Below are 19,623 nucleotides of genomic sequence, written 5' to 3' on the forward strand. Positions count from 1 at the left end.
GCTTTAAAAAGAAGGGGCGGGGGTGGGGAAATAATGCAAGGCCATGGCTGAGAGTGTAGTATAGGCATGCCCTCCTTAAAGTTCTGTAACACCTCTTAAAGTAATGTGGCTTCTCATTTTTTCAGACCCAAAGCACTTTTTCTTTCATATGGATTATAACAAATGTAAACAGTTAAGTTTTATATTCATTACACTCGGGATCTGTATAAGGAATCCCCATCTTTAATAGGCTCAGGCACCTACAGCAGTAGAATGCATTTATATATATATATATTGATGCCTACATTTATTTTCTTTAAACCTTTGCAGTTTACCTCCCAGACGATATGCCATAGCCCTGCTTGCAGTTTGTTCCTTCTCTTTCAGTTCCCGGCTGCCTCTTCAAATTCCCATTACAAACTAAGAGCTCTTAAACTTTAGTTGTGTGCCCTCATAAGAACATAGGAAGCTGTCTTATACCAAGTCAGACCATTGGCCCATTTAGTACGGTGTTGTCTACACTGACTGGCAGCAGCTCTCCAAGATCTCAGGCAGGGTTTTCTCTAGAGTTGCCAGGTTAGAAGTATCCCAAACCCTGAGATTTCAGGGGCGGGCCTTAGTGATGTCATAGGGGACAAGCCCTAGAGATGTCATAGGGGTTGGACCTAGTGATGTCATTAAGCATGATACATTGAGCATCAACCACGATACATTGAGCATCAACCACAGTTGTTCGGAGCATACCACTCAAACAAACAAAAAATTCTGATTGGAAATTAAGACAGAAATCTTAGCTAAATGAGGGTGGCTCCAGGTCCAGCTGAAGTAACGGGATCATTCCTTCTCACTTGCTTAGACAGCCTGAGTTAGGAACATTTAATTTAGCCTACTTGCTTCTGGCAAGAAGGGTTTAAGTGCCCTCAAGCCAGGCCAGTCACTAGAAGGCCATTGTAGGAAGAAAGCCTAGTGTTGTAGAGATGTTAGATGGGAGCACTCAGGAGTAAACATGGATGCCCCCGAAGGCTAAACAATTCTAAACATACTTACTAAGCGACTAAGCCCCATAGAATGCAACAAGCCTTAATTCTGAGTAGATATTGTTAGGGTAGTGCTGTTGGTAAGGCTTGACTAAGGATCCTCTGCAAAGATATCGAAATCAAAGCAGGATTAACAACCTCCTGCCTGGAATGCCCTGCCTGCCTTTTAACGTGGCTGCTCCGACATCTTTACAAACTTGACCCTTCACTGCAGAGAGAGGTTTGAGAAATGAGTAAGAGTTAAGAAGATTCTCTACTCTTTACTGCCTACTCTGTGGGCTGCTATAAACTCACTTTGGCAGTCAACCCAATTCCAGTGAGTAATAATTTACAGAGAGAAAAAACACATGGTTTGGTCTACCTTCATAGGCAGTTAAATGGGAACAACAGCAGTTGAAGCCAGACTTCTCAGTATGTGAATTCTCTTTTACCATTATTGGGCAAGAAACAAACCATCATGCAAATAAAAAGGTGCATCATCAGTGAGTTTAAAGGGGTTGACCTGACCACATGGAACCACTGTTGTTGCTTCCATGGATGTAAGGGAGTAAGGTCAGAGGTAAATGAAATGCAAATAGAAAAAGAAAAGAGAGTGATGATTTCCTAAATGCAATACCATACCAACCACAACAAGATTCCTATGAGTAAGACAAAAAACTCAGCATCCCACAACTAGTCAGGGTTCCTAACCAAAAAAAATCCTGGCAGCCAATCAGGCAAGGTCACAAAAAATCCTCATGCAGCACAACCTGACCCCAGCGGTGCAGTTAGTGCAGAATCCTGTGGCACAATTGCTGACATGAGTGAGACCCTTTCAGCAGATAATACCTCTGCTCTGAAATCTGCACTGGTTGCCGATTTGCTACAAGGCCAAGTTCAAGGTGTGCTTTCCATGTTACGGGTGCCACATCGTACTTGTACTGCTCTTGTAAGAAATTGATCCTTTAGTGTGGAAGTACCTACACTTTGGAACTCCCTGCCTATTTACATTAGGCAGGCACTTCATTGTACTCATTTTGGCACCTGCTAAAAACGTTTTGTTTAGGCAAGCCTACGCAGGCATGTAGAAACTATTATGTTTTTTATCTGTTTTTAACTCATTGTTTTATTATTTTGAATGTTTTTAAATCTGTCTTTAACTTTTTGCCAATAATTCTATTGTTTTAATACCGTCTATAAACCACTTTTGAGTTTTTTTTTTACAATAAAGCGGTGTACAAATGTTGTAAATAAAATACAAATAAACTTGAGTCACTGTGGCCCTTGGGTCTCTTTCCTCTTTTATGCACAAAGGAATCTGCCTTATACTGAGTCAGGCCATTTGATACCATTTAACACAGTATTGATGACATGGACTAGCATTGGCTCTCCAGGATTTCAGGCAATAATCTCTTCCAGAGATTGAATTTTGGACCTTTGCATGCAAAGCATGTGCCCTATCAACATATCTTTTAAAATTGTTCTTTTCAATTCACTAATGAATACACAGCATACTAAGGCAGATCCACACCATGCATTTAAAGCATATTCAACATATATTTGAAGGACATGAATCCCACCACAGAATTATGGGAACTGTAGTTTGTTAAGGGTGATGGGAACTATACGTGTGAAGGGGAGACTACAGATCCCAGGATTCTCTGGGGGAAGTCAAGCGCTTTAAATGCTAGTTGGATGTGCTTTAAATGTATGTGGATCTGCATTACTTCATAAACTTTGCCTGAATATAAATCATTTAAATTAAATTTTAAAATGGAAATAAGCTACAAAGTTTACTGGGTGACCATGGGCTATGCACCATCTCTCATCCTGATCTGCCCCTCAGGATGAAAACAACAGAGTGGGACCATGACCACTCCAAGGAAGAAGGGCACACTTAAAATGTAGAAGAAATAGTACTTTGTAAATAATCATTTACAACCATAGTGTGAAATCAGATACATATTAAGACATAGTATGAAGAAATATTTATATAAGCATGAATGTCAAAGATGTTTATTATTTACACACCCTGTAAAGATATTTATAGTGCAATCCTATGCATGTTTATTCAGAAGCAATTCCCAATGTATTCAATGGGGCTTACTCAGACAGGGAAGGATGCACGGGACTGCAATTCAATGATAAGGAACTTCACTCACCCAATTCAAAACTGAGAATCATGCCACTTTAAATTGTTTTGTAACTGTTTTATACTTGTTATATGGTTATTGGATTTTAAATGGCTTTATTATGTTATGAGCTGCCTTGGTATATAATAGTTTATTGTCAAAACCAGTTGGCCATTGCAGAACCTTTTTTTAAAGTATTTGTTTCCTGCCAAATAAAAGCAGTGACACTTTATTTATTTATTTGTTACATTTATACCCCACCTTTCTTTTCATGATAGAAACCCAAGGCGCCTTACATATGGTTCCCAGGCACTCTCCCATCCAGGTACTGACCAGACCTGATGCTGCTTAGCTTCAGCAGGGTGCTGGCCTCATGTGCCTTCAGACTGTAGCCTGGGACCTTAAGACACTTAAGTAAGCCCTTCCTAACTGCTTTAAAAAAAGGATCAGAGGGGGAGAGAAAGATTTACAACATAATCCTTTTCTATGTTCACTCAAAATCCCATTGATTTTCAACACAATCCTAACCATGTCTACTGAATTCAATGGGGTTAACTTCCAGTATGGGTAATTAGCATTGCAGCTTTATTCCCAGAAAAGCTTATTATTGGAAAGGTTTTCAAAACAGGTTATGAATAAGACAAATAAATGCCCTCTTCAATAGCCCAGTAAAATTTAAACTTGTTTGACTCCTTAATTAGAAAAATATAACACTGCAGCATGTACACTTTTTAAAGCTTCTGTTCAAAAATTATTTGAAAGATAAAATGTATAATATGCCATTTTTGCAAGTAATTAAAAACCTGCATGTACACTTTTATTATAATTATAATTAAAATTGTTTACTGTGTATGCCCACCAAGATCCTGCTGTGATCTTCTGTATTAGTGCAATCCTATGCATGTTTACTCAGAAGCAAGTCTCAATCCTGTACTGAGAAAGTACTCTTTATACTGCTAAAAGCCATATATTTACTGAATTCCTGATGTGAGACAAGCAGGAAAAGGAAACTGTTCTCAGAACTTGCAATGGGGTTTAGGTATTGCCTGGGGGTCAACAAATCTTGAAAAACCTGAAAGGGCACTTACTGGCCAAAAGCCTGAAAGGGCAGGGATTAGAGCAGCTGGTACTAACAAAGGTTGTGGGGGGGTGGCATTTTGGTTTATATCTTCTGAACGTAAAAATGTATTTTTAAAAAAATGAAAACTAAGAGTGACTCGCCCGAAGAGGACCCCCCAAAAATGGAGTCTCCAGGCAAAATCCCGAGACCTGGAAACCCTAGTTCTCTCCCAGGCTTATCTGGAGATTCTGGGGATTGAACTTGTGCATGCAAAGCAGATGCTCTGTCACTGAGCTATGGACCTTCCGTTCATCAATGTCCATGTAATTCTGCATTCAGTGTGCACACAGAAGCAAGCGTCCATGCATGCATTCTTTACTAGCTTGGAAAACACACATCTCAGCTTCTATTGCATCCTGAGTGAATCGCCCAGCATAGCTGTTTAGAGTGGTACATTGGCTGGTCCAGAACTGTGTGGTATCATCAGCAATGGACCACTCAATAGTCTGTTATGAGAGATTTGCAAATCACTTTAAGGGGGGAAATTACTTGATCCCACAATTGGTTCAGGCTTATTGGAGGTCCCTAGAGCAGGGCAGGCACAAGGTATGACTGGGCCCTTGGGCACCAGGCTGCCCTGGGCCCCAGTTGTCATGCTCCCCAACATCCCCTCCTGATGCAGGCAGCATGGGCTTAAATAGGCCTCCTTACCCCATATCCTGCATCATTGTGTCAGCATACTAGCGCATTGTGCATGCACACCTGCCATCACCTAAGATGGTGGTAGGGACATCAACCCCTTAGGTGTGTGCATGCAGTGTGCTAAAGCAGAAGGTAGGTGGGGCAGGAGGCATCGGGGTGTGTGTTCCCCCGCTCTGCAACAGTGTTAGGTCACTGGGTGTGATTCACCCCATGACCTGATGCTGGTGCAGATCACGGAGTGGGAAGTCCATTGTCCAGCCTAAGGAGGGGCCTTTCTGGGCTGCAGGAGTCCTTCAGCCAGTGCCCGACCTGGCTGCCTGTTGGTGCTGGGCCTGCCCTAGAGCATCATCAAATTATAACTTGTGGATCAGTTTCAGTTGTTGCAGCCTGAGGATGCAGACAGGATGCTTGTACATGGAGACTAACTCTGTACCCTCTTGATATCTGCCCATCATAGTTGGTATAATCTAGTGGGAGGGGATTTATTTATTTATTTCATTTATATACCGCCCCATAGTCGAAGCTGTCTGGGCAGTTTAACATGGGAGCTTTTACATGCGCATACTTGACCTCCAAACTTTGTTTCAATCACTTTCAGTCAAAATGCCACAATTCTTCACTGAAGGTTTTAAATGATGATACCAAATTAGAGGTCAAACAAAAATTTGCAGGTATTTAAAACTGAGCAAAAGTTCAAGATTTGACTTTTAACATTTCCAGCATTTCTAACAAAATCAACAATGATGCGTTTTGCATTTGAATCTTAAGGCTCGTTAATTACTTTTTAAGGGCAGCTGGGTTAGGAATTGATGTGCCTTTTGCGCCTTTCTCTGAAACCCCTTTGTGGTATCCATAACTGGAATGCTGGGACAGGATGAGACTCACATGCTGACAGGTGGCTGTCCAGCTGCCTCTTGAATGTGTCCAGTGTTGGAGGGTCCACCATCTCCCTAGGTAATTGGTTCCATTGTTGTACCATTTTAACAGTTAAGAAGTTTTTCCTGATGTTCAGTTGAAATATGGCTTCCTGTGACTTGGGCCCATTATTCTGTGTCCTGCACTCTGGGATGATTGAGAAGCGATCTTGGCCCTTGCAGCTTTCTTGAATTTCATGAAGTCAAACTGATTTTCTTCAGAGTTGTTCTGAGGAACTTCTCTCCCAATGCATTGGTCTTTGCTATCTTTTCCCCCAATAAACTCTGTCCTTTGGAGCACAATAAATCGACTGGAAAGTTTTTCCTTCCACACTGCTTTCCAAGCATCCTTGTTCAGGACAGAGGCTAGACGAGCTCTGCAGAAGCTCCATCCCACCCTTCCACATTCTAAGCAGGTCCAGGGAGTGGTCAGTGCCCCACTACAGGAGAGAGTTATGCCCACTGCCTTGAAAGAAACAGTGGTGCGACCCTTCTTGAAGAGGTCCTCCCTGGATCAAGAGGTTTTAGAAAACTTACCATCCAGTCTCTAATATTCCCTTCCTGGGCAAGGTAATTGAGAGCATAGTGTCCGGCCAGCAACAGCAACGCCTGGAGGAATCAGATTATCTAGATCCATTCATCTGGCTTCTGTCCCAGTTTCAGCACAGAAACAGCCTTGGTGGCCCTGATGATCTTTATCAGGAGAGAAACATGGGCAGTGCAACCATTTTGGTTCTCCTTGAACTTTCAGTGGCTTTTGACACCATTGACCATGGTGTCCTTCTACAGTGACTGAAGGAGGTGGGAGTTGGTGTAATATATTGCAGTAGTTCTGCTCCTATCTGCACGGCTACTACCAGAAAGTAGTAACATCCCACACACTGCTGGCAACTTATCTGCCCTGCCTTTCACCCTGGTTGGCATGAAATGTTCTCATTTTCACTTGCATTGGGAGGGGGAATCCTATATTATTGCGCTTGTTACAGTTTTTTCATAATTGTACTTAAACAATAAATCTATGGTGTTCTCCCCACTTTTAATTCCTCATTTTTAAATGGAAGTGTGTGGGAGGCAGCCCCACTGCTGTCACATGATGGCAAAAATTGAGGCCTATTAGGGATTATGTATCATGGCCAGAGAATGTACAAAATTAAGCCAACACATTCCCCAAAGACTGCTGAAGATTATGTATAAAGAGAATGTATGGAGAATGTACAGAATTCAGGCAATATATGCATATTCCCTAAGGCCTATTGGAGATTAAGTACATTGACTGGGAAAATGTGCACAGTTCCCTCCTTGTGGAAGGTTAATGTGCACATTCTCCATGAGGCTTGGTGAATGTGCACAATGGCCAGTTGTTATGCACATTAACCACTCAACTTACATGTCCCTTATATATCTCCCTGAAAGCACAGAGCATTTTAGAATAGTAACCTGTTAGTTAACTAATTAATTGGTTTAAAGCTAGATAATCAACCTTCGATCTTGAATGGGTTTAGCAGTCCCCTCTGGTGTGCAAATAAGGGATACTGTAGCTTTTAACAGGGAAGTATTATGTTTTCTTTTCAACAGAATCACCTAGTATCACCTTCACCTAGCACAAGATACCTAACCAGTTTCCCAGCAGTGGGAGCTCACAGATAATGCAACAATGTAAACAAAGTTGTTCACTTGTAACTGTGTCCAGTCACAAATCACACAAACATTCCCTGCTGTTAACAACTGAAGTGGCTTTCTAAAATGTCTCCAGGTGTTGTGTGCAGATAGCTTAGGTGTTGTGACCTACCTGGGCCAAGTCCATAATTATGACGGCAGAGTAGACTGCAAGAAAAACAGATGTTGCTGATGAATAACTCTACTTTGTTAGTGAGAATACATTGGCAGTTGCAATCCATGCAGTCTCCAGCACTGTTAGCAAATACTTTCTTTTCTGCTTATGGTCAGTGAAGGGTGGAAACTAAGCTCATATAACAAGCATTGTGGAATAAATGATTGGGCATGAGTCTGCTTCCAAATTAAGTATTACATTTACATGGTTTCAGTCTCTTCCAGTAGGCCCCAAAATGTACTGTCCGTACCACAAATACACTGGAATACAGTATGCCTTAACTTTTGTGGTTGGGCTTTCACTAAATACCGTGTTATACCAAATCTATGTACTCTTTGATCACTTGCCATACAGGGAGAAAAAAAACCTTCTCTAGCATGGTTCTCTCTCTCTCATCATTTTAATCACAGACTCAAGAATGAATGTATTTGGTTAGCTTTCCTAGGCTTTTTAAAAAAATGTATATACTGCCTATTTATATCTCATCTCTTTATGGTTCTGCCAATGATTCTTATTACTGGAGCTTTTATGTAAGAAATGAGTGAATGAGCACAAGGAATATAAATAATGGTGCTTAATTAAAAATGCTGTAATTCTTGTTACCCATCCAGTTGTTTAAAACTGCATTCTCTGTTACATTTTGAAATCTTCACTGAAAGCCATTCTTTCATCTGCAATTTAATCTTTCGATTATCAAAAATTAGAACATACAATCTAACCCTTTTTTTAAAAAAAAGATTTAAGTTATTTCTTTTTACATGATGGCCTGTTTTCATGTCACACTAAGCCAAACCATGATTTAGCACGAACTGGAGAGAAGATCCTAGCTCTTTGCTCTTCTCTGACCGTTTTGCTGCTGCACTGCACTGAGCCAAGCCATAAGTTTGGCTTAGTGTGTCATCCAACCCAAATTCATGGTTTAACACACCAGAGTAATCGCAAGCTGTAAACAAGGTTTGTTCTATGGTTTGCAGCTCATTGTTTACCTGGGATTGCTAAACCATGAGCCAGGTTTAGACAACATACTAAACCAAAATATAGCTTAGCTCAGTGTGGTACAGCAGCAAAATGACTGGGGAGGAGTCTAGTGGCTGTAATCTCCTGTCCCGGAGCCTGCATTCTCTTATGTTTGTCTTTGAAATATGTAGAAACCCCTACCTATTCTGAGTGGCCCTTTTTGCTGCCAAACAGACCAGCACTCAATCACTATTAGAGGGAATTATAGCTGCATGGAAGCTTCAGATTTAGAGGCAATGTACCTCTAAATAACGACAAAGAAGAACTGTTGCCTTCATACCATAATTAAGGGCTTCCCAGAAACATAGAATCATAGAATAATAGTTGGAAGAGGCCTAAAAGGCTATCGAGTCCAACCCCCTGCTCAGTGCAGGAATCCAAATTAAAGCATACCTGACAAGTGGCTGTCAATTGACCTGTCCAAGGGCCAGTGTATGAAACAAAATCATGGAGTAGGTGGACCTTTGATGAGATCCAGCTGGGCTCTTTTTAAGAAACCATAGGAAAGTCAAGGCAACGTAAAAAAATATATAGTTAACTTTACTTAGACTTTGAAGATGAAAGGTTAGGCTAAAAGTATGGTGATTTTTAGTTCAATTGTTACATACATGGGTTGAAACTCGGGTTTGTATGTGTTTCTCCTCTCTCTGCGCCTTGTATCTCCACATAAAATAGATGTTGTCCATTCTGAAACTTTTTACATATAAATTATTGTCACAATATATTGCCTGTAATATTTGCTTTTATAAATTGGAAATAAAAAGTTTGAATCAATTTGGAACACGTCATATGGAATGTACACAAAATGATGAAAGATACACGTTTTGTAGCCTAGGCAATAAATAACATGTGGATTACTTTACCTCACAATTTTTGAATTCAACTTGTGTCTATCAGGCCTTTCCTTTCATTACTGTTCTACATTGAAAGAAGAGCAGGAAAACTGTTAAAAGTATAATGAAATTTACAGAGACCAAGGGAGAACATAAATCAGCATAATTTTACTCTGAAAGTTTTGAGTGGGCTGGACTGACTTATTTTATACTTATAAACAGTGTGGGAACGTGGCTGTTCTGAGAGAGCATATCAAATCTCATGGAAATGTTTAATCATCGGGACTTCCCAAAAAGGAGCTTGTCTTCATAAATGAAATACTGCACATATCATTAAGGGTACAGATGCATTCCCTATTGTCAGAAAGTAGGAGGAAACCTCAGCTCATCTTGCGCTAGCCTTAGGCAAAAGACCATCCCTCATCTTCATTGCTCCAATTGCAATATGGGGTGGTGGTGGTGATGATGATGATGATGATGATAATAATAATAAATGTCCTGATGCGCACCCTATACTCTGGACAAGAGGCTACTGTAAGGACAAAATATGGAGAAACAGATTGGTTCCCAATTGGAAAAGGGGTGAGACGGGTGTATTTTATCACCCTATTTGTTCCATCTCTGCAAAGCATATCATACGGAAAGCAGGATTGGATCAAGATGAAGGAGGTGTGAAAATTGGAGGGAGAAATATCAATAATTTAAGATATGCAGATGATACCATACCACTAGCAGAAACCAGTAATGAATTGAAACGAAAGCTGATGAAAGTTAGAGGAAAGCACAAAAGCAGGACTACAGCTGAACGTCAAAAAGACTAAAGTAATGACAACAGATTTATGTAACTTTAAAGTTGACAATGAGGACATTGAACTTGTCAAGGATTATCAATACCTTGGGACAGTCATGAACCAAAATGGAGACAATAGTTAAGAAATTAGAAGAAGGCTAGGACTGAGGAGAGCAGCTAAAGGTCCTCTAATGCAAAGATGTATCACTGAACACTATAGTCAGAATCATTCACACCATGGTATTCCCAATCTCTATGTATGGATGTGAAAGCTGGACAGTGAAAAAAGTGGATAAGAGAAAAATCAACTCATTTGAAATGTAGTATTGGAGGAGAGCTTTGCGGATACCATGGCCCATGAAAAAGACAAATAATTGGGTGTTAGAATAAATTAAACCAGAACTATCACTAGAAGCTAAAATGATGAAACAGGTTATCATACTTAGAACACATAATGAGAAGACATGATTCACTAGAAAAGACAATAACGCTGGGAAAGACAGGAGTAGGAAAAGAGGAAGGCCAAAGAAGAGATGGATTGATTCCATAAAGGAAGCCACAGACCTGAACTTTCAAGATCTGAACAGGGTTGTTTTTAACAGATGCTATTGGAGGTTGCTGATTTATAGGGTTACCATAAGTCAAAATCGAGTTGAAGGCACACAACAATAACAACAACAACAATAATAATGACCTATGTTGCGCAACTGTTGTAAGGATTACTAAGAGAATCTATGTGGGGTGTTATTTTGGCGATGTACAGCACTATATAACTGCTAAGTTATATAACTTTCATGCCCTGCCCAGCTTAGGACCAGGATACCTGAAGGACCATCTCCTCTTGGATGATCCTGCCTGGCCTGAAGGTTGTTAGGAGAAACCCTTTTATGTATCATGCCCCCATCTGAGGTGTAATAGGTGGAAACAGGTGAGAGGACTTTCACAGTAGTGGTACCCACTCTCTGAAGCTCCTATCATGGGAATCCTGGCCTCCTCTTTGATGGGATATCACTGCTGAAGACATTTTTATTTAGGCTGGGCTTTGGCCTACAAGCTCGATATTTATTTTCTGATGGTTTTTCTTCATTTTTATAAATTGACTGATCTGTTGTACTTTTATCTACAGCATTTGTAGTAATTGTGCTCTGTGTGTGTGGGTGTTAGTTTTATATTTGCAGTTTTATAAATGCAATTAAATAAATAAATATTTGTTTTGTAAGCCACCTTGACTGGTTCGGCACCTACCTGGAAAGGTTAGGACAGAAATATTCCTAAAATAATAACATAATCATAATCATTTATAATAACAAAATTTAACAATGGTAGCAAACTATTTTAAGCATCCCTATGTGAGACTGGGAAAGGATAGGATTACTGAGAATTTTATAAACTCTCGTGGGTGGGTGCATTTTTCTAGCAGATTCCTAGGACTGTGGTTAGCCCAGGTTGCATCCATCTCATTAGGCTGGAGGGTTGGGAACACATGTTCATTATAATATTTATATTATGGGCAGGGCCAGATTAAAGGCTGCACAATGTTCTCAGGCCTCACACATCGCTGACAATCAGACGTGCTTTCTCTCCTGCCAGCATACAGGCAAATATGGGTATGGCTGAACATCCAAGGCTTTCCTGGATTCTCATACCCCATTCTAAAAAGGGAGGCATTCTCTGATTACTGCCATGTATGCACACACCTTACACCAGCCTTTCCCAACTAGTGGGCCACCAGATGTTGTTGGACCATAATTCCCATCTTTCCTGACCACTGGCAATGCTGGCTGAGGCTGATGGGAGTTGTGGTCCAACAACATCTGGTGGCCCACTAGTTGGGAAAAGCTGCCTTACACAAACAGACTGTTCCCAAATGATGATCAAGGCCTCCAAGACAAAGCTAGTTCACCAAATTTTTAAAAAATTTTTAAAAAATTTAAAAATTTTTTAAAAATGTTCCATCACAGTGTTTAGGGCTGGTGCTAGGATTAGCAGGGCCCTCACCCCTCCCAGCCCGCTGGGTGTGATTGGTGCCCCTCCTCCCTTACAGGTCTGGCCAGCAAGGGATGCTACTGGCTCCTGTCATTTTAATTTCCCCAAAATGTCTCTGAATACCTAACATAGCATTGCTCTTCAGTGATGCTCCAAAAGGGCCCCAGAGGCATGGTGGGGGAATTAAAATAGTGGGCGTTAGCCAAAGATCCCTGGTCTTCAGCACTGGAAGCATTGAAAGGGCAACCAGGTTCAGGTGGCTGTAGCCACCCTTTCGGGGTCAGCTGAAGTCAAGGGTGGGCCCACCTGAGAGCTTCGTCAGTAGCAACTGGCCAGCAATGCTGACTCCTGGTGCTAGGCCTGACAGTGACTTCAGGCAAGTAATGTGAGGGTAAAAGGGAGGGTGATCATGTACACTGCAGGGAACTCGAAGGGTGGGAAATGATATGCTTGTCATATTAAGAACTCCTAGATAGTCACATCATATCAGGGCCTCAGTTTGGCATCATTCTACTCCTATGGCATACTGTATTGAGCATAAGGATCTATTCGTAATCCAGCCTATATCACTGGTTTTCATTATTTAACTATTTTGATTAAAAGCTCTAATGTAAGAGTTCATTACATTAATGACAGCTATGTCTGAAAACAAAGTTATCCATGACCTAACTTGTTAGGTACACATTAGGATTGTCTAGTGTGAACTCTCCCACACATCTGTCCACTTATTCTGATACACATATGAAACACATTTGATTAATGTATGTGACACAAAATCCTGAAGTAGGTCTCAATTTGGGACTAATTTTTGATTATATTGAAAGCACCCCAACATTTTGTGTTCATACAATAACACTGTAAATAGGCCTCTGTATGAATGAGGAATAAGAGCCCAAACACACACATATATATACAAATGGCCCTTAGAGAATCAACACAGATGCAGTGTTTAAAAAGGAAGTCTCAAAAGGGTTTAGCCACAGTGTGAACCTGACTTCTTCCCAGCATTGCAGGTTGCATGACAGGATGGATCTTCTATCAAGTCAAATGCTGAGTCAGACATCACTCTTCCCAGTAACCCTACTCTTTAGGCATGCTGCTTACCTTTTTACTTTATTTTTAATTGCCTCATATACATTTATTTATATGTTTGCCCTTTGCCTTATTTTTAAAAAGCTGACACATTTTAAAAATAGGTACAAAACTACTGTGTGTGGGGGAAGTGTCTTGGTGATGTTCTAGGTGCTAGCCAATCAACACTATATGCAAACTTACACAATTATTCTTTTCAGAGGTTGCCCATGGGGAGACAAAGTTATGTTTGTATGTAATGTGATTATTTTAATTTCAGACCTGGGCTCCTTCTGGGAGGAAGGGCTGGATATAAATTTAATAAAATAAATAAAACGGATCCACAGCTCTAACAAATAACTCATATGCCTTCACCCTGTGTTTATAAATATGACCTGCATTTCTTTAAAAATGCACAATAGGTTTCCATTGTTGAATATTGTCTACCAGCTAATTGTATTCCAAGCACAAACAGTAATAATTTCACAATGGATATAACTCTAGTCTTCTATTCCATCATAGGTGCAGGTATCAGCAGCAGGAATTCACCACAGAGTAATTATTTTGCATGGGAAGATTCAATTTTCAATACCTCCATACATGCTGCAATTCGATATGGAAAATGGAAATTACTAACGGGCAATCCAGGTAATTTTCTGTAGGATTCATCCCTTTCTCAAGTTCTAGCTATGATACTTGCTAGTATTTGCTGTATTTGTGAATATTGGTTTTGATTTCAATTGATGCTCCAGTTTTTAACTCTTTTTAAAAAAGAGCTGATTGTCTGATTGACTTCAGCCTTTAAGTAAGGGGGTGTGTGTGTGTTTGTTAAATGTATATGGCCACCCATCAATAGACATTCCCTGAGCAGCTTACATAAGACTACATAGTGAGAAGGGTGGCCAGTTCAGGTTGTTCTGCCAGAAAAAGTAAGTTTCTTATTTAAGTGGTGCTAACCTTTCCACATGCACTGTCTATGAAGCATTGTCCTCTTAAATTTGCCACTTGACGCAGCAAGGGAACATGCCTGCAAGGAAGTTTATTTGTTCATAGGCACTGCACCTTACCAGCTGAGGCATCCAGATGGTAATATGTGCAAATTTACTTGCAGGTTAGTCCCTTATCTTACACCTTGAATGACATCGTTTGTCAGTTTTGTGTGTCTTGTCACTCATAGTTCCGTTGATCACTGGATGTTTGTTATGAAAATGTGTAAAGATGCATAAGGCACAATAAGAGACGGGGATGCAGTGAAATCAAAACAATGAATTGCAGCCAAACAACCCTGTTGCAGCAGACCTTCATATAATTTATAATAGAAGCTCTTCTCCTTCCTACTAAAGCCTAATCCCTCTTCAAAGTGCTGGGTATACCTTTGTTCAGTTGGCTGATATCAATAGAAAAAAACAATTCCACGTGGCAAGTTCGATTCCACTTCTCTGAAATTAAACAAGCCAGATCCACGACCATGCTGAAAACAAATTATGAGGCTAATGCTGTCCTAACTAACCTCTGATCTGTTCTGTTCCTGTTAATAGGCTGTTCCCACTGGTTTCCACCACCATCTTTATTAAATGAATCAAAGACTCTGTCATCTTTATTCAACGAGTCAAAGACTCTGTCATCAGACCCTCCAACAAAGAAACTTTGGCTCTATGATATCGTTCAGGATGCTGAGGAAAGAACTGATTTGTCAGAACAATATCCTGACATTGTGAAAAAGCTCCTTTTGCGCCTCCAGCACTATCATAAGAACTCTGTTCCTGTGTTCTATCCAGATGATGATCCCCATTGTGACCCAGCAGCAACAAAAGCCTGGGGGCCCTGGATGTAGGAAACTGCTCAGCAGCTGGAGAAATGTATCTGCAGTGTAGTCATAGAGCTGATTCACATGTTACATTGGTGTACATAAAAATGTGTGTCCCTGTATATATCTGGCCAAAGTGTGCAAAAATATTCCATAGGAATCAGCCCATAGACTCAGGGATACAGATAGTCTTCTGACCTCATTTATTTTACCTCTTCAGCTCTAACTTCAGTCCATTAGATGCAGCTTTTCTTACTCAAAAGCTGTTTGGGGGATCCAGTTTCACCATCAATTGTGCTTGAAGTTCTATTATTATCATAAATCTGCCACTTGGATGTTGATGTGTGTGTGTTTTCTTGGTCCATGACATGTCTCTGAAGCAGAGGGTAAAATGATGCTGCCTTCCCAAAATTGTTGGCCAGCTGGGAAACATTATTTCAGCTGGAAAGCTCTGAGTCATGGGAGGCAGGGCTTTCTACATTCTTTCACATTTGAAGTCAGATGCTTGATTTCATACTTGCCAAGAGCCAGGTCTTACTTGAAGCTGACAGAGTTGTAAAGAAAAAGAGAAGGAAACTGATTGTAGAATTCACTTGCCTACCTTTGTTCCTCACCTTTACCTTGTCAGTCTCCCTAAGGCAGCAATCCATAATGTTCATGAGCACAACCTCCATCAGCTACTCACGAAGAGCCTAGTGGTAGCCAGGCCATGTCAACTCTACACTCAAAATATATCAATTCTGCAACATGAGTAGTGAAATCTTATACACAGTAGCGGATGGCATAATGGAATGGAGGTGCTTACCTGCATCCAGTTCAAAGGTCAAACTTTGACCTTGCCAGCATAATGATAGGAGGGGGAGGGAGCAGGGAGATTCTGTGGTAAAGGAGGATTGAAACTCTGTACTAAATCCACTATATTACAAGGAGCTGACTCTGCCTATGGCCACCCACTTGCATGGGCAGGGCAGAAGATACAGTACAATAACCATAATACATAATTTAAATTATAATTATAACACTGCTGCACCACTGACAGTTTAACAACTCATTTAAAATATATCAAAGAAAATTAAGTGAGCACATAACCTATCAACAGGACAATTAATACCCCCAAAATAGCCTTTAAGCTAATTTTATTTATTTATTTTTAAAAGATTTATAAACTATTCACACTGTAAAATATCAGAGCAGTATACAGAGACCAAAAATATGTATAAAATATGGAAATGGAAATGGACTGCCTTCAAGTCGATCCTGACTTATGGCGACCCTATGAATAGGGTGTTAATGGTAAGCAGTATTCAGAGGGGGTTTACCATTGCCTCCCTCTGAGGCTAGTCCTTTCCAGCTGGCTAGGGCCTCCTCAGCTTGCCACAACTGCCAGCTGGGGGGCAATTGGGCTCCTTGGGACTATGCAGCTTGCCCAAGGCTGCACAGGTGGCAGGGCATGTAACCCCTGAGCCATTCACTGGGGGTGATCTTTAGCTGGCCCTTGACACCCAGGAGACACGAGCGGGGATTTGAACTCACAGACTCTGGACTCCCAGCCAGGCTCTCCTCCCCACTGTACCAGCTGCTATATGTATAAAATATACATCAGAAGTGTTAAATTTAAATTATACAGCCGCAAGAGTGGCATAACGGTATGAAATAAACACTCAATGAAGTGTACAGAAACTGGATTTAAAGTGGAAGGAGTGTTGCCACTGCTGCTTCAGTAGATTATATATAGGTGATCTTGTGTCCTGCTTTACAGATAAAAAAGGTAAAGGTGTCCCCGCACTTGTAGTGCGAGTCGTTTCCGACTCTTAGGGTGACGTCTTGTGATGTTTACTAGGCAGACCATATATATAGGGTGGGATTGCCAGTTCCTTCCCCGGCCTTTCTTTATCCCCCAGCATATGCCGGGTACTCATTTTACCGACCACGGATGGATGGAAGGCTGAGTGGACCTCAACCCCTTTTACCAGAGATTCGACTTCCTCCTTTCGTTGGAATCAAACTCCGGCCGTGAGCAGAGCTTCGGCTGCGTTACCGCTGCTTACCACTCTGCGCCATGGAGGATCTTTACAGAGGGCAGTTGTATATTTGATGGGCTGTCAGCCAGGTCCAAGTTCACTTTAAACATAACCATAAAAAGGGAAGCTGAGGCCTTGGAGTAGCCCATCAACAGTTTGCATCTGGTCACCAGACTGAGCGGACATACACTCTAGTGAAATGTATTTCTATTTAAATTTCTAAGTGTTCATATATCCATCCAGATGTAAATTGGATGCAAATCTGTGTCATTTATTTATTTATTTATTACTACTACTACGTTTATTCCCATCCCCTTTGCCATTAGGTCCCAGGGCAGATTAGTTATTAAAACTATTAAAACACATTACATTCACAGGAGTAGGAGGGGTCCTGAAAACATACATCTCAGGTGCCAAAGGCCAGGGTAAAGAGATGCATAGTGAAGGTATACAGATATTTGGGACCCAAGTTGTTTAGGGCTTTAAGCACTAATGTGAGCACTTTGATTTGGGCCCAGAAAGGAACTGGTAACCAATGCAGTTGTTTTAAAACGGGTCATATGATTTCTAAAGGGAACTCCAGCCAGTAATCTGGCTGCTGCATTTTGGACCAGTTGAAGTTTCCAAGTCGTCTTCAAGGGCAGTCCCACAGAATAAGGCAATTGAGTCCAACCCCCTGCGCAATGTAGGAATCCAACTTAAAGCAACTTAAAGCCCCATGCAGAGCACATTGCAAGAAGATACCAGAGATAAGTACTGTAGCCAAGTCACCTCTGTCCAAAAGGGACGGTAGCTGGCAAACCAGCCAGAGCTAGAAATAAGCACTCCTAATCACCGGGGACACCTGAGCCTCCAGTTACAATGTGGGATTGAGGAGTACCCCCAAGCTATGAACCTGCACCTTCCAGGGGAGTGAAGCCCCATCCAGAACAGGCTGTTTTCCCATCTCCTGGACTCGAGAACACCATCTTTTCTCCCATCTTTAAATCATGAAGGCAGCAATTCTAGGCATGCTTACTCTTGCAATTTAGTATTGAGTAGACACAAAACTTAACCTGTGTGTATGCAGATGCACCGAGTTTTAATTGTACTGCATACCCCTTAAATGAATTTATATTTGGGTGTTTGAGTATATTAGAAAGACTGATACTAAACCTCCTGCCAATGTTGTAAAAACAACATCTGCTGCAGTCATCTAAAAAAACAATCCCATCTCACCCAGCTGCTAGTTGCCCTTTTTATGTCTGGGCCCTGTGGTAAAGAAAGCTGCTGTGTTTTGTCTGAAGAGCTATAGTTAGAATAAGTACAGTCAAAGAGAAATTCTAGATTTAGATGTACGGAACATACTCTTCAAAAACCACAACAAGCTCTACTAGCAAAGCCACAGGTCGCTGTGGACAAAAGCTGGCATCCAAGGCAATGAAGAAAATATGGGTTTGACTTTTGTATAGTGCCTGTCTTTCATTCCTAAAATATCTGAAGGCTCTTTATAAAGCTATAAGTTATACTACAGTCTCCTATACAGTATACTAAATTGGCATGTTTGAGTTGGGCACATATTTTGCCTTTGGAATACATTATTATACTCCCTGTGTTCAGATTTAGCAACCAGCTCTGAAGAGCAGCATAATTACAAAAATTTTAAATCTTTTTTAAAACAGATAATGTTCTTTGGGAAACTGAACAGATCTGCCAGTCAAATGGAATAAACTAAAGGGGTTAGTAGTAGAAGATTATTATTTTGTTATTGAGTGCTTTAGAGGGAAAACGAAGCACTTTATATAGATGGTTTTTAAACAGAGGTTTAGTAAAGAAAGCCCTCAGAACACCTGTGCATTCCTTTTCTGCAGTGTTCACCTGGTGGGTCCCTAGTTCCTGAAGGAATTCAGGACCTGGTTCACTGGCAGACAGCTTGGGTCAGTAGGTTTCTTCACAGTGCACATACTTCTCTGGCTCGCTACCTGGCCTATTGGTCAGAATCCTGCCTTACAGAGCTTGGAAGATTACTTTTAAAAGGGAATAAATTACAATTACTGTTACATGGCTCCAAAAAGGAATAAATTACCTACAATTACAGTTCTTCTGAAATGAATTGATTACCATTACTCAGTTATCACTACAATTACAGTTACGTTACTTTTTTTAAAAAACGCTAGAGTGCCTACAGGATGCTGGCCTTGACTGCTGCACACCTAAGTAGCCTAAAAGAACATTAAAAATAAACACACAGAGAGATAGTAGAAAAATTCTTTTTATCCATAAGATAGCAGTGGTGGTCTCTCTGTGGGTAAGGGAGGTGGGGAGAGAGGCAGAGGCCACCACTCATATCTTTGTGCATCACACCAAGTGCAACCCACACACACACTCTCTCAGCCACCAAGCTTCATCTCTCTCATTCAACCACCTCCAGGACATTGCCCTGCTACCAAATAAGGCACACCTACCCAAGCAAACAAAGTTAAAA

The 19,623-nt window shown here is 40.9% G+C and overlaps 1 protein-coding gene across 2 annotated transcripts in view; it reads left to right on the plus strand.

Moving 5' to 3' along the window:
• The window catches only part of ARSB (arylsulfatase B), a 115,905-nt gene extending 100,428 nt beyond the window's left edge, over positions 1-15,477 (plus strand). For both annotated transcript variants that reach the window (XM_061619961.1, XM_061619971.1), the window contains 2 exons: positions 13,854-13,979; positions 14,870-15,477. In XM_061619961.1, coding sequence (XP_061475945.1) covers positions 13,854-13,979; positions 14,870-15,165 — 422 coding nt within the window. In that variant the 3' untranslated portion in view covers positions 15,166-15,477. The remainder of the gene's footprint in view (positions 1-13,853; positions 13,980-14,869) is intronic.
• The last annotated feature ends 4,146 nt before the right edge of the window (positions 15,478-19,623 follow it).

Source organism: Rhineura floridana, chromosome 1 (assembly GCF_030035675.1).
Source record: "Rhineura floridana isolate rRhiFlo1 chromosome 1, rRhiFlo1.hap2, whole genome shotgun sequence".
Taxonomy (NCBI): Eukaryota; Metazoa; Chordata; class Lepidosauria; order Squamata; family Rhineuridae; genus Rhineura; species Rhineura floridana.